The sequence below is a fragment of the Amblyomma maculatum genome, chromosome 2 (genome assembly GCF_055883805.1).
Source record: "Amblyomma maculatum isolate TAMU_Amacu chromosome 2, ASM5588380v1, whole genome shotgun sequence".
NCBI classification, from domain to species: domain Eukaryota; kingdom Metazoa; phylum Arthropoda; class Arachnida; order Ixodida; family Ixodidae; genus Amblyomma; species Amblyomma maculatum.
In genome coordinates this window covers 36,747,244-36,763,027 of record NC_139345.1, presented here as the reverse complement: position 1 = coordinate 36,763,027, position 15,784 = coordinate 36,747,244, and the positions used below count along the sequence as shown (strand labels likewise).

At 44.2% G+C, this 15,784-nt stretch overlaps 1 protein-coding gene across 4 annotated transcripts in view; it reads left to right on the top strand.

Annotated features, from left to right (window-relative positions):
- The window catches only part of LOC146198371 (transcriptional repressor NF-X1-like), a 29,006-nt gene extending 13,751 nt beyond the window's left edge, over positions 1–15,255 (top strand). For 3 of the 4 annotated variants that reach the window (XM_084593849.1, XM_084593847.1, XM_084593848.1), the window contains 5 exons: positions 1,226–1,468; positions 3,787–3,971; positions 6,373–6,574; positions 9,060–9,205; positions 14,828–15,255. In XM_084593849.1, the coding sequence (XP_084449975.1) occupies positions 1,226–1,468; positions 3,787–3,971; positions 6,373–6,574; positions 9,060–9,205; positions 14,828–15,068 (1,017 nt within the window). In that variant the 3' untranslated portion in view covers positions 15,069–15,255. Of the gene's footprint in view, positions 1–1,225; positions 1,469–3,786; positions 3,972–6,372; positions 6,575–7,269; positions 8,966–9,059; positions 9,206–14,827 lie in introns of those variants that run through there. The other variant, XM_084593850.1, reaches the window with a different exon arrangement.
- Positions 15,256–15,784: the final 529 nt, after the last annotated feature.

Genomic DNA, 15,784 nt, shown 5'->3' with positions numbered 1-15,784 from the left:
TTTTTTTTTTTTTTTTTTTTTTTACGTACGTCGTTTTGCTACGTCCTCGCATCAAGACCGCGGTGAGGAACGTTTATTGCGGAAAAGAAATGTAATCTGGAGCTGTTTGCTGCTTCCCAGTGCTCTGCATTGCACTGGAAGCAAGTGAATTCCCTAAGGACTATGAACGAGGTCCGATCGGCGCAAACGCGCGGCGAGCTCTACGAAGACGACGTGTCCCGCAGTTTACGCATTGGAGAATAAGTTTGACGGCGATTCCTTATCCCCGTTCACTTTTTTAAATGCCAATATCGCCGCCGTATGTTTTACGCTTCGCCAATCTCGGCAAACTGTTTTGACGATCGTGAACTCCGCATCGCCAAGCGGACTGTCCGCCGCGCTGCCGTCATCGTTACGGACACAATCCGTCTACCGCTTCGTTGCTGGAGTTGGCGCGAGTTCAAGCTTTTCCTGTTTTGAGCTTATCTTTCTGCTCATCTGCGGCCTGCGTTATCACTGTCGCGGCGGGTGCGACCGCTGGCAGTAGCAGTCCCCCGTGCTGGGGAACACACTAGGCCTACTTCAGGCTCGTACACAGGATCGTTCGGCGCACGATTTCCGTCGGCCTGAGCGCGCACAGCCGGGGCAGGGCATCACTTGAGATGATTATTCAACTATTTTTTTCACTTTTTTCACAAATTCTTGCCATGAACGCACCTCGCGGTTCGGAACCAAGCGCGGCCGGCGTCACGTCTCCGCCGTCTCCCCGCGGCTCGGGCGCGCCGAGCAGACGCCGTCAGCCAGCTCCACCAATGCGGGGACGCCTTATCGTCACGTGCACCCCGAAAGCCAATGGGATTGCAAATGCCACGTTTTCTTTTTTGCTTTTTTTTATGCGACCAATGGGCGAATGTAAACAGCAGAGGCGGCAATTTGAAGACGAAAGGCGGCTCTTTCGAATGAGACCAAGATGGCTACGGTGCCGCGCACAAAATGGGAGCTACGCCTCGCGGAAAATGGTTGTTTCGGGGGTCGTTTTCGGCCCAAATTTGGGCGACATCGATTATATAAATTGGCATTGTGGCTAAAATACCGACCCTAGAGATGAAAAACTTAGCAGATAGGTAGATAAAGAGCTACTGATTTCGCAAATCACATTTTCTAAAAAGTGATTTTTTCGCGATTTTTTGGTCCGCAAGACCCGTGTCCCCCCTTAAGCAGCTTCATTTTTTTCATCTCATCACAGAAACGCCGTGCCGTGCCCTGCTTTCTGGAGGGCCTTTCATGTGGTAGGCCATGCCTGCGTGACTTGCCTTGTGGCCAGCACCAGTGCCAGCAGACCTGCCACCAGGGCGAGTGCCCTTCTCAAGGTTCGGCGCAGAAATGCACCCAGCCATGCACGACACCACGGCCTTCATGTGGGCACTCCTGCGGCGAGCCGTGCCACCCTGACACCCCATGCCCGTCCTCTTCCACCTGCAAGACTCTGGTATGTGGCCGAGCTAATGGCAGTGCAAAATGACCACCTGACTTGTACTACTATATGATAATAAAAAAAAAAAAAAGGCTAAATTATTTCAAGTTGAAAGCATTGCTGGCCATGTTAAAAAGCATGGCCATCCAAACTGATTGCATTGCTTGTGTTTGTGCAGACATTTTTATTTTGATGAGTGTTGTGTTACTGTGAAGATTTAGCGTTTTTCTTTTATCTTTTAAAATTCTTTTACCATGTGTACATTTCACTACATGTGCTAAAAGTACAGCCTTTGTCGAAGGTACAGTTTTTGTCAAATGTTCAGAGCCACATCATATGGCTTGTAATGCATTTCCAGAGTTCCAGATCTTACGGTAACATTTTTGACCTATACTCTTCAATGGAAAGAACGTCCATGAATGCTTGAGTAGTGCTACTACATGGTTTAGAAGCAGACTAGACGCCCTGGGCTCTAAATTTTACAAAGCCCACCAGGCTTGCTTCTGTGCACTGCAAGGTGGCTGGTGTGGTATGCTCAGCATTTGAAATGTCAATACACTGAGGAAGTCCTCTTGCATGAATCAGACCTGTGGGGTTTCAGGGACCCATTGCAAATCCACTACAGGGATCAGTGGCATGACTGGTGGCCTTTAAGGTTTTGTTTGAAATAGTCCCTACACTCATTCCACATGTGTGCTGGAAAAAAGACTTGCAGTGTGGGACAGTTTTGAAATATTCTGCACGCCTATTTTATCCTGGAGCAAGGCTTGTAGAGTAAATTTAAAAAAAAAAAAACATTAGGGACTAATAATGAATGAATAAATTTCAGAGAGGTCATTGAAGTGAAGGTATAAATCTCTGAAATCTCATAGCTAGTTGACACTGCCATACATAGCCGTGCCAACGCTAAATAAAAAAAAAAAAGCATTCTTCCTCTTCCCTCCTCAACCTTGCCATCACCTAGCCTGGGGTTTCCCCAAGAATTGAAATTAGGAGGAGTGTCTGTTTCTAGGGTAGTAATTTTTTTGTAGTCTTCAGAGCAAAACAAGAAACATTGTCATAAATCGACGAGGGGCCATCAGAACATCAACTGAAAGAAAAATGAGGGGGTATGGGGAAAATTACTGCATCGAGCCCCACTCGCCAGTTTTACCCTCCTCACATCTCTAACCAAAAGGTGGAGCAGCCTCACAGGAGTATAGTCCTGTTGGCTGCATGACGAGATGTAGCATGTATAGTTCAAAGTATTACTGGCAGAACCAATGCTTATTTGAATCTATGAGCTATATTTAATACAGACTGCACTGGATCAAGGATCGACCAAATGCACTGTTTGTATTATACTGAATTTTTTAGTAATGAAGTTTGAATTAATTATCTATCATTGTAACTACTATCTTTTAATCAACAGCTTTTAACATTAACATAGATGGCTTATCTTTTTTGTCGGCATAAAGCCGGTGTCTAGTTGGAGAGGAGTTACATCGTGTAGAACCCTGTTTAATAATGTTAGTCGAACTACCAGAATAAATCTTTGCCATCAGTGGCATGACTCTGAGGATGGTTACTGTCTGGTAATGGCTGCTTAGTAAACACATACTGCTGCCCCATTGTTTTTCTGGCCCCACTCAGATTTTAAGGCGAAAGCTTTTAATGGCTTATACTGTCAGCGTTCGTCCGGTCGCACTTATAGCTGTCATTCAGATGGTGTCATCAGAAAAATAAATATCCTATACCCACCGGGAATCGGACCTCCATCCCTTGGATCCCCAGCCGAGCGCTTTAGTCAACTACGCTATGCCTGAGATCATGAAAACCATATCATACTTTTGCTTGTCTACCATAAGCATGATAGTAGCGATAACAATAACTCTGCAAATAGTGATAATGACAGTGATGACATTAGCAATGATAATGGCTGTACATTTAGTTAATAATGATAATGAGAACAAACTTTATGCACCCTGTGCAGCAGCAATGCTCAGACTTTTGCATTTCTACAGTGTAGATTCAACAGTGCTCTTGGAGTTTTTACCCTTGCCACATCTCCTGCACAGTGCTAGCATAGCTTAGCTGGAGCATTTATCAGGTGGCTGCGTGCCCATGTTCAGCTATCATGGTTCTGAAGATGAGCGCTGAAAATGGGACTGCAGTTTCACTTTATTTTTCCTCTGTTTTTGCTCTGTATGAGTTTACTGCAGCAAGGTTCTGCAGCACCTTGATATTTGTCTACTTCTAGAACAGCAGTGTACCACAGTATTCGTCCTAATTGGAATGATGCCAGTAACCTTTGAACTGGCAGCGCTGTGAGGGCACCAATATTACATGCACAGGTGATCATCTCATGCGAGTGTGGTCGTCGCTCGGAGAAACTTCCTTGTGGCAGCTCGGAGGCGCAGCAGCCAGGCTTTCATCAACTGTCGGCATCTGTGCTGGCTTCCACAATCCAGGAGATCCAGATGGGGGAGAGCGTCGACATAAGCCGCATAGTCAACCTGTCGAGAACCAGGGCTACCAGGCATGTACCAGTTTTGGCTCCAAATGTCCAAAAAATTGGGCAGTCCGGAAAATTGATTTTCATAGAAAGAAAACAAAATCACTTCACATAAACTTCCGGATGCCAATATAGTGGAAGAAGAGTTGAGCAGTTTCGTGCTTATTCTGATTCTTGACTGTCTCGCCGCACAGTGTCCACACAGACAATGGGTGGCAACCAGCGTTCGATTGCTGTACTGCCATCAACACGATGCAATGTGAATGTGTGGGCTTATACAAAGTATAAATGTGAAAGCAGACCTAGCATTGCTGGATGAATGAACCGCCATGTTTTCAGGATGCTTCACTGCATAACCCTTGCCCACCATGTGGTGAAGCAACCTCAAAGCGCTACAACCCATCTTTGAAGAGGCATCACTGCTGCTGCTGCTGTAAAAAAGGGCCATGAAAGCAGTAACAATTTTGGATAATGTTTTTGAAAGTCCTAGCAGTGTGGCAAAGCACTTGGACGAAACTGTGAAAAATCATCATTGACATCCGAATTTCTTTTTTGTAGTGCTATTCGATAATTGGAACATTTTTTTCAATTAATGAGATTTTTTTGTATACAGGAAGAAAGGACTTGGTGCAGGTTAATTCCGGTAACTTTGACTACTGCAAGTTTTGGCAGCGGATGACATTCAAGAGCGTGGTCTTTGAGCTCGTAACCGCATGTTCACGTTGATCGAACCGGCGAAGAATATTAAATACTACTATTAGCCCCTCTTTTAATAGGGTCCTTTCTAGCTTGACTTTTACATTATTTGATCACATTTTTGGCCCCTTTTAGGTGCGAATTAACAAAGTTGCACTATACCTTTTATATGCAGGCTTCGCTATTGGCAGCCATGCTGTGGCAAATGCGAATGAGGTCCTAAAATCGACCAGTCGGTCTGGATGCGTCTTAAGTTTCAAGTTTTCATATATAGTGACTCTATGGAGCATGTTGTGATGCCTTCGAGAAAGACTGAATAATCAAGCGTATCCGAAAAATCAGGGTTGCCAAATTTTCGATCAGTAACTGCACTTACGTTCAAGAGCTCATTGGGCATCCCTCACAGTTAGCTGCAGTCAGATTAGAAATGGCATGACATTTCAAAGCCGCCATCCACTTTTGAGAACTGCAGTCTGGGCAATTTTCTTTCTCCTTTTCACTTTACTTTGCATTGCGTTTATAAAGGACATACTTGTACTTTTGCTGCATGCAACTTCTTCTGCATCCTTTATTTCTTGCACCCACTGGCCTTTTTGAATAAATGCCTCACTTGTCACAATGGTTCAGTAGCTGTGAGGTCCTGCTGAGCAAGATGGCATGGTTTTGATGCTGACCCTTAAAGGGACACTGAAGAGCAAAATGAAGTGGGCTTGCATCGATAGAATGCCTGTCCCTGGTTACAAAAAAGCTGCTCTTACTGAAAACAGAGATGTTATAAGGTAGTAAAGAGGAAGAACAGGAATACAGGTATCGCCGCCACAGCCAAAACGGCCGAGGCTCACAACTACAAATCGCGTGACGCGCAAGAGATCCCGAAAGTTGACAAATGCGAAATACTCTGACCGTTTGAATGCGGTAGTCGCTATTGTCTCGAATATGATAACATACTTTTATCACACATAAACAACGGTGAAAAGGCAAAAAGACAACATAAATGTCGCAAGGCAAATATAAAAATATACTCATTTTGTCTGCTTTTCGGTAGATGCCGCTAGTATCTCAGCCAACACGGCGCTACAGGCGTCCACTTCAGTTTCGGTTATGTTCCGGCTCAGGCACTTCGTGCATGCTCGGATAGTTTGGTTTGGGCCTGCAGTGCCTAAAATACGAGCTCGGAGCAGCTGATGCGCGTACCCTAAGTGCGTATCAAAAAAAGATCATGATTCGGCACGCACCTGCAAAGTATTCTCCGCTTCCCACGCGGCAGCAATCACGGAGTCTCCTCTTGCGTCATAGTGTGCATCATCCTACTCTACTGCGTAGTAGGAGAAAACAGTTTGATTTCGACCGGCGGGAACAGAAAAAAAACTTCAACTTCTTATCGCAATATCTCAGTAATAATTCGACTTTTTGCTACCGGATATGCGGCGACAGTGTCACCGAATGCCGTTTATTAGATTTTGATAGCATATTTTGGTGTCTTTAGTGTCCCTTTAAAGCATATTTCGTTGTTGTCAGAGTTTGAAATTAATGGTTTAATATTTCAGTACACATGAATAAACTGGAGCAAGTTGAAGTGAGCCTGAAGCACTCCATAATGGTGTGCCTTACTGCCCTCAGTTTTGGTACGGCAGACTAGGGCTGAGGGAGTAAGTAGCTCCACTGCAGGCAGTTTGCCTGACAAAGTTCAGATGAAGTGCCACAGCTGAGACCCTCCCTGTTTGTCCAGGTTGGAGTGTGATGAAGAATGTGCTGTGCTGGAGCGCAACAGGCGGCTGGCAAGTGCCTTGCAGATTCAAAATGCGGATGTGTCAAACCGAGTGGGTCCGCCATCCTATTCCGAGTTCCTGAAGGATGAGGCCCGCAAGAATCCGTCCTTTATACTGTCTGTGCACCAGGCGCTTACACAGCTGGTGCAGACAGCTCGACAGGTTTGTGTTACCCACTTTCTCTAGTTAGTAAAACCAATGCTCACTTGCAATTTAATTTTTTCATATGCAGCATCAAGCGAGCAGCTGCATATGCTATGAGCAGTTGTGAATGGAATTCACATGTTTACAGTTTACTGAGTGAAGAAAAAGTTAATGGCTCAACACTTAGCAACAAATAGCATTGACTTTCAGTCAGTGAGAAGCATAAGGGGAGCATGTGTATCCACTGTTTTTGTTTGTTTGTTTGTTTGTTCATTTTGTTTTTTCTGTGGGAGTGGGGCAGGTCTTCACTTACGCACAACTGTATTAGTGCGGTCAAAAAATGATGCTAATGATGTTGCTGTGAACATTGCCGCTATCGCACTTAGTGTCCTATAATATGAAAGAAATTTCAAAGAAACGTAAAGTTCAGGAGGTAGGAAAGAATGTGCATACTTTTGCACTTCGTTCTTTCACATTCTTTTTCCCTCTCCCCAACACCACGGCTGCATTGGCTGCATCTGCTCCGTACCATCCTTTAATTACCAAACTGGTTTCCTCTCTTTCCTTTATGCATGTGTCTTCCAAATGTCACATAATGCCACGCGCCAAACGATCGCAGCAGATGCACACATCTTTGGGGAAAATATACTTTCCAGAACGCAGCTCTTTTCTAGACCGGCCATCATTGAACTGATTCTTTCTCTTTTCTTCAGCATGTGGCTTGCAAACGTCACGCGGCAAACGACCGAAGATGATGCAATCACCTTTGGAGAAGGCGCACCTTCCAGTGCATGATGTGGAGTTCGATGTATTGAATGACTGGTGGAATTTTGGAGTTCGATATACAATACAAATTTGCTCTGCTCTTACATGGGATTTTTAGGGGAATTATCTGCACGTTCAATATAACCAAATTTTGTAATATCCCAGTTCATCTGTATCTCGCAAGGTGCCCGACTCTAAGGTGCATGCGTCGTCTGCTACACAGCTTTTGAGACACTTGTAGCTGCAGAAATAGTTTCCTAACAAGCATGAAACTTCATTATGATTAGTTTTATGGCACACCTAACACATAAGTCATTGTAGCCAAAGTAAAATTTTGTTGCAGTTGGCCTTCAAGGGACTCAATGGACTCAAGGAAATTCATAATTACCCATAGGTCTAGTAACTTATCTAATGCCCCCCTCCCCATTACTCAAAAACCATTTTGGGAACACTCAAGCTCTGCCTTTAATTGGACATTTTGATCACTGCTGATTTTTCTTGTTAAATGGATTCCTTATATGTTTCTGACAACAAAGCAGAAAGAATGAGTGAGATTAGGGCATGCAAACGAAACACATTACACATATAAAGTTAAAAACAAAAAGTTTGGGCAAAAGTGTGTTTCACTCTCTCATTTCACTCAATAATGCGTACATTTGACGCTACCAGTCACAACCATGCCTAGCACTCATGCAGCAGAAGCTTAGGTGCAATTGTTGCTTCACCAGGGCAGGCCACAGCCAGGCATTTGGACAAAGTTGCTCCTCCGCGTATGCGCCTTAATCAGAGAGACAAAGTTACAGAAAAAGCTCCCCCGATGTTCCTTTGTTGGTAGTAGAATTAGAAGGTACACTGGCACTCCCCAACCTGACCTCTTATTTGGCTTTCTCTGTGATTCAAACGATTTTCAGCAGCTTTTTTCAGGCCTCTTCGATAATTTGAGCTTTCGGTTAATTTGGACATTTCTTCTTGTCTCTTGAAGGCCGAATTAACGAGAGTTTACTGCACTGAGCAGCGATATAACAACTCCACTCGGTTTAATGCAAATCATTTTGGTAAAAAAAAAAAAAAACACGGATGTACAGAATTCTACATCATATTTCATCATCAGAATCCTGCATATTTTTGGTGGTTTGGTAGAATACTGTATAAATTTTATACTGGATCTTTCAGTGTGGTACACACTTAGGTGCAGTTTTAATGCTGTGTGGGTTCTAAAACAAACAAGACGAACAATTTTTTTTTTTTACTAATGTGATATTTGATCCAGTATTCGAAAGCATTTTTTCCTCATATTTGTATTCGGAAATCTCAGTTTTTACACACCCCTAGGTTTTACACGATTGCTTTCCGTCCTGATGGTAGCTCAAATCGGCTCTTGCAGCCCGCCCCCTCCCCCTTGTTTTTGAGAGGAGGCTCTGCCCTGCAGTGCACAAGGTCCAAATCATGGTGATGAGGAAGAAGAATTATGCTTAGCATTATTACAGTGGTTGTTTGGGACATTTTGTGGCATACACACCAACCGGCCCGCCCCCTCCCCCTTGTTTTTGAGAGGAGGCTCTGCCCTGCAGTGCACAAGGTCCAAATCATGGTGATGAGGAAGAAGAAATATGCTTAGCATTATTACAGTGGTTGTTTGGGACATTTTGTGGCATACACACCAACAGGCTCTGCTGCTTGGTGCAGTCTTGACAGTGAACCACGATATTTTTTTTCTTTTCCCTTATGCTATGATCAGTCAAAGCAGAAGTTCCGTAGCCACTGCTTTCCTGTCATGAACCGGGAGCAGCGCCGAGCAGTGCATGAGCTGGCAGAATTTTTTGGCTGTGAAACCCAAAGCTATGACCAGGAGCCTTTCCGGAATGTCGTCGTGTCAGCCTACAAGTAAGTGCACTCTTTAGTCTCATTCCCATCATGGTGCATCTCGTGCCTCTCTGCCATTCGCTGTCTCTTTTCTTATGTGCATTAGCTTTTTTCTGTCATAGCACTAGTGCGTATGAATCATTGACTGCGTAATACGGCAAACTTCTTACTTGCAGAGTTTGCCTTTTTTTTTTTTTTAGGTTTTCAAAAGATCCTCTGCCATTTTTGCAGCCATCGTGTGCAGGGTGTTTACAGTTCCACAGTTTTGGTGAAATGATATGAAAATTATAACAATGTGAATACAGACACTGTAATGTGGGGATGTGCCACATCTGCCTAATATAGTACTCTGGATCATGAATATGGGCCAGAGCCTCACTACAGCTGGGTTTTCTGACAGCTAAATTTTTATGGCAGAGTCCTTGAGTTCGGTGGCTGGAAAAGTGGGAAAGCATCTGCTGGTTAATTATAGTGCAAAAAGAACATTAGTGACATATATTAGCACTTTAACAGTTTTTCCTTTCTCTTGTGTGTGTATGTGTGATTGTGTATGCTTGGAAGCATTCATCACCTTCCAGGATCTTTTCAGGCTATCAAGAACTGCCTTGAGTTGCTGTCAAGAACTTGAGCTTATATGTGGGGGGACTCAAAAATAATCGGAATCATACTCTTGCACATTGTGTACTTGTAGTATTACGAGGTTATGTCACTAAGGCAGTGTGGAACCTGAGTTAGTATTCCAAGCAGCATCGACCGACCACGACATGTGCGGATTGTTCTGTGTGTGCGCACCTGCAGTGCACTTGTGACAGGAGGAAATGGCAGATTCTCACGAGCATGCGGCTGTGAGGTTTGTTTCTTTTTTTTACTCAGCAGAAACGCAGCAGAAACTTTTATGATGATGCAAGCAGCTTACAAAGAACATGCTTTCAGCAAAATACAAGGGTACAAATGGTTTGCTCAGTGTAAGAGGAGGAAAATGACCTTAGATCAGCCCCATTCCAGTCGTGTGCTTCAAGTGCACAAACAGAGGGCGATATCACTGAGCCTGTTAACCCATCGAGGAAGACCGCTGCAGAACAATTAACCCACTCGAAGACCTATCCCGGGTTATCCTGGAGCTCCAGTCAGCACATTTTGTGCAGTGATTGGGAATGCAATGAGCGGCTGCCAAATTTGTGCCCACTTTTCTCACCAAAGAGCAAAGGGATTATTGAGCACATGGCTCGCAGGGATTGCCAGTGTTTGGCCTTACGCCATTTTGATACAAATGCTAATGTCTTCACGATGCTATACCAGACGCATTACATTGACCGAAACTGCGCTGATTTTCACTGAAAAAGGCCAAGCAAGGGCAACAATTTTTTTGGAGTGGAAAGCTGCACTATGCCATGTTTTGCGATGGTCATCAAATATAATAATTTGACGATGGATGGATGAATGGAAGGATGGATGGAATATAGGAGCGCCCCCTTTGAAACGGGGTAGTAACACTTGCTATCATGCTCGGTTGCTATCATGCACCTTTAGCTGGAGGAGTGCCAGGGGTGTGTTGTGACGTCATACCGCGTGATGTGCCACAACTGCTATCACTGCGCCGTGTGTCGAACCCTGCCTCTCTAGCTGTGGCCATGTCGCGAACCACATGACTCGCTACTCGCTTAAAAGGACAGGGAGCCTGTCATTGGGTGTGTGCCTCGCCATGCAGGAGAGCCTTGCAGAGCCATCTTCACCGGCCTCGACAGCGGTTACTTGTCGCATAGGTGGCAGGCTGCTTCAGATCACCCAGCAGACCTGCTTCACTAGAAAAAGACATTATGGTTTAACCCTTCTAAAACAAATAAGACAGAGTGAAAGCTCCGTTACACTTGGCTATGCTTGGTTAGATTCAAAAATGTGTAGCTGAGTGTAACGGAGCTTTTGCTCTGTGTTACTTGGTCTAGAATAGTTAAAGCACCATGTTTTTGTTAATTTTTGCCCCATATGTTGTGACTTATTGAGGTATCTGAACATTTTATACGGTTTGCAAATAATGCTTGCTTTTCCCTTTGTGTCGCACTTTAATTATTTTAAATATGCAAACACACTCGAACACACTGGGATTCTCGCACCCATCCATCTGAAACCTCACAACCTTGAAAATTCATAAAACATGCCTGTGGCAGGCAGTAGGAGAATGATCATTTCACTGACCAGAAAGTTATGATGGTCCTATCAAGTAAAACGCTTACACAGATACAGCAACTGAATCTCATTTATCGTCCGTGTATTTTTTTTTTTTTTTTCTGAACTCGTGACCAGTCATCACAGATTACAGTGTTCACTGGTTGCAGCATTTTTCTGTTGCCACATCAGTTAAGTTGCTCTCTTGTGGAATCAACAATATGGTGATTGTATGAGAGGGCTAGGCAGTTTATGTCCAGCCGAAAATGGCATGCATTGAGACTGCATTTCACGACTGGCACTTTGCCATCAGGCATTGTAAGAATGTGTGGAAGAAATGGCCTTGCTTGAAATGTTGATGAAGCAATATTTTGATGGCAGTCGAAAGCCGGTGCAACTGGCGAAGTTGCTAGGCAAAATAACTGGTGCAGTGGCTTGAGGCAAGTCATGGTGTTGGGCCGCGACACTATGACTCGAGTGCTGCCATTTTATGGCATAGTCTCATGCCTGCAGTTTCAGTTTGGGAGTGAATTCTTTCTCATCTCGTGGCTCTGTGTTGTGAGATAGGTATGAGAGGACTAGGCAGTTTATGTCCAGCTGAGATTAGCATGCATTGAGACTGCATTCCAGAACTGGCACTTCGCAATCAGGGGTCGCGGGAATGTGTGGAAGAAATGGTTCGGCACACATTTTAGCCGAAGCTGTCACTCTTGTTTCGTGGGGCATCTTGTGGCATAGCTATATTACTTCAATAACCAGCCTCACTCTGTGGATATCTCACTACCTCACAATGCTTCAAGATTCTGTACGTAACAGCAGCTCAGCATTCTGTGAGCTTTATCACGTAGGCCTTTACTGCCTAAGCAGTACGAGTTGCCGTCGAACCACCTGCAGCACCCCCCAATGGGAGCAAAGAGGCTAGGCTGCCCAAGCGAGGGGTGAATATACAGAGAAAGAAAATAGTACTGAAAGCAAGCGCGCAACATTTATATTATGCAACAAACTTGAGGGTGTAAAAATTCATGAGTCGTAATGCCAGTTAACTGGCATAATTTTCAAGCAATAGGGTGTGGTGAAAGAGAAAAACATCATCCAAATATCAGTCGTTCTGCTTAGCAGCTCATTGCAACAGACCATTTTTTTCCCTCTACTTCACTGAGCACAGTAATGTTCAGTTTTCATGGCTGTGTTTTTCGAAAAGCTTTTGTTTGTTTGTTTGTTTGTTTGTTTAAGCCACCTGCGTTTTAGGTTACATATACTCGAAAATACTTACTCGAAAACTTGATACTTGCACACCACAGGGCTCTCGCGCTTAAAAACAAACCTGAGCCCGAGGCATTCGCTTGTTTCTAGTGTCTCATCTCGATGTGCCCAGCTACCGTTTTTTCTTGAAAGCGGGCTTTGTCCTTGCTTAGCTTCGCAGCTGGGAGCATATGTAGAGCACATTGGCTAGAACCATCTGAAGTCCTAAGTAATGCGTGGCGCAGAGTGGAGGCAAGAGGCATGTTTTGCAGTGCATGAGCACAGAAGTTGGTAAGCTTGTAGCGTAGTGTGCATAATCATCTATGGGCCATGCAAACTGCTGGCTGACAGCACTTATTTTGGTAGTGAATTTGAGAACTTTCAGTACTTCTGTAGTTCAAAGAGAGGATAACAGATGGTCGCTTAGAATAACAAATTGGATTGAAAGGGAAGGAAAGCGTAGTAGAGGGAAAGCATAGTAAAGTTTAAGAAACCGAGTAAAACAGTGCTAGGTAGGACGGGACACGTGAACGACAGACACATGCGCTTTCCTGTTCACGTGTCCCGTCCTAACTAGCACTGTTCTACTCGATTCTTAAGCATGTACCAACCAGCCTGTATTTGCCCTCTTCTGGCAGAGTAAATTTATGTGGCCGATGAGGTTGAAAAGCTCGCATGGGTCAGTTGGATGCAGCTAACACAGGACTGGGTTAATTGAAGTAATGTGGGACAGGCCTTCGCCCTGTTATGGGTGTAGTCCAGCTAATGATGATGAATGTCCCAAAGCGACTCGGGGTACGAGAAATGCCGTAGTGGGGGCCTCTGGAAATTTGGATCACGTGATGTTTTTTAACCCGTTCACGGTCATGGACGTACCGTCACGCTTCTGCGCTCCCCCCCCCCCCCCCCCCCCCCCCCCCCAACGTGTTGCTTACGTACCGGTACGATCTCTATCATGCGTTCAAAACTTCACACCTTAGCACAAAGCTGGTGCACTTGGATTGGCTGCGCCATCTGTCGAATCTTTCTACAAGTTCGTATTTTCACCCCTCACTGTGTTCACCGAAACATGACTCGATCACTGCTTTCGCTCTCTCGCCTCGCCCTTGCTTGCGGCTAGCAGCAGCTAACGAGGTTGTTTTAGCCTCTTTCCATCTCTCTCTGTCATCTTGATTTCATAACGTGCCATTTCTCTCTATTGTACGAGCCATGAAAGTGCACCTTCCGTGGGTATGGTTAATTTCGGATGGTGACCACGGAACCTTCAACTTTGGACTGGAGCGATGCCGGGCTCGGATTCAGATGGGACATACCACACTCAAGAAGTATTGAGCAGTGTTCTTTTCTTTTTTTTTTTAGGTTATCCTCATTTATCTGATTTATATTCAGGCTGATGATGGTGGTGTTTATTAACAACATCTGCAGTACATTGAAATGTCCATATTCAGTTGACTAGGTTATTTGTGTAGTAATCATAAATCACTATGCTCATTCTCTAAAACCAAGCCGACACTGGGGGTGAGTCATGGCCATAAACACCCGACAGCGAAAGGGTTAACATGCACTGACATCGTACAGCACATGAGCGCCTTACTTTTTGCCTCCATCGAAAAGCAGCCACCGTGACCGGGATTCGATCCCGCATCTTTGGGCACAGCAGTCATTCTCTGTAACCACTGCACCACTATTGTCAAGTAACTCAGCACTGAGTATTTTATGGAGTGGCACAGAAACTGAAGATTTTTGTTGTTCATGCTCTCAAGATGCTGCAAAATGCTGATATTTCTGCTACAAATGATCATATTCCTGCTGCATAGCTGCTCTATAATACACAATTTCCTTCTCTATTACTGCTTTAGAACGCCTCACAAAACTAGGGGTCTTAATAATAGCCACAAAATGCTGCACTTCAAAGATCAGGACCTTCACAAGGAAGGCTTCAGTTATATAGTAGAGTGTAGGATGTCCTGCTTGACAGCATACAGCATTGCCATGCCAACCTAAAAACTGGCTTTGGGCATGGGCACTGCACTGCTGTAGGGCAGATTTTATACAGAAAACGGTATAGCCAGTGTACACTGAAATGGTTTAGCCTTTGAGGACAACTTAGAGGAATGGTTATCAGTTCAATCTAGTGTCGGGTAGTCATCTCAACAGATAGTGAAAAGTGGGCAAAGCACGATTTAGTAATGATAATGGTCTCCTTTTTTTGTGTTTGTGTGTGTGTGTGCTTCACAGGGACCGTTGCCGGATTCCCAGTGGAAGTGTGGTTGCAGTTGTTCAGCGAGAAGCAGCGTGTACCCCACAGAGGAAAGGGCCCGCACCATTACCTCAAGGCCGCAGCCGCACAAACACTGTGCTTCCTTTGAGCACTCCATTGCCCCTCACCGCCAGCCTCAGCAGTTCAGCCTCTGCTGCACAGCCTGAGGCACCATCACAGTCTTCATCTACATTTGACTACTTCAACTACGACTCGTGATCAGTCTTTGGTACATACGAGCTGAGTAGATTGTGGGACTGTTATTCAAGGTTGCAACGAAAGAACAATGACACACTTGGCAGTGTCATTTGATGCATGTTATTTAATTTTCTTTTTTGTAACTTTGTCATATAGCAGGGTTGTTGGTGCTGAAATGCAGTTTTTGCAATAAATTCTGTTTGTTAAATTCTGTCATTTTTGTTTTATTTTGCATATGCAGAGTCATGGTGTCATTCAGGGGCCTTTCTTTCTGCCTCATTTTATATGTGATCTTTATTCATGTTAAGCTAGTAAACCTGAAAATAGACACTGCAGCAATCTCACGCTGAACTGTTTTCAGCCACTGAGGAGTGAACAACATAAGGAACATTTTTTAGTTCAGCAAAAAGTTTTATAGGCAGTTAGTATTTAATTTCAGAGATCTCATGTCAATGTTACCAACTGGCTGTCCACTTGTCACTACAATTTGAAAGATTAAGTAGGACGTAAATATATCTGCACAGCTTTTAGTTGGATTCATATAACTTCACTAGATTTCATATCATAATCAAATGGAATGAGCATGTTTTGAACTGCTACCGTTTTCAGTTTGCACATTTCTAGTCTCTGTCAACACTCTGAAAGGGATTATGCCTTCACGTGGTTTGAGAGTAGAATTGCGTTGTTAGCTAAACTGCACTTCACACTAACCTACAGTTCTTTACTTCATTATTTCT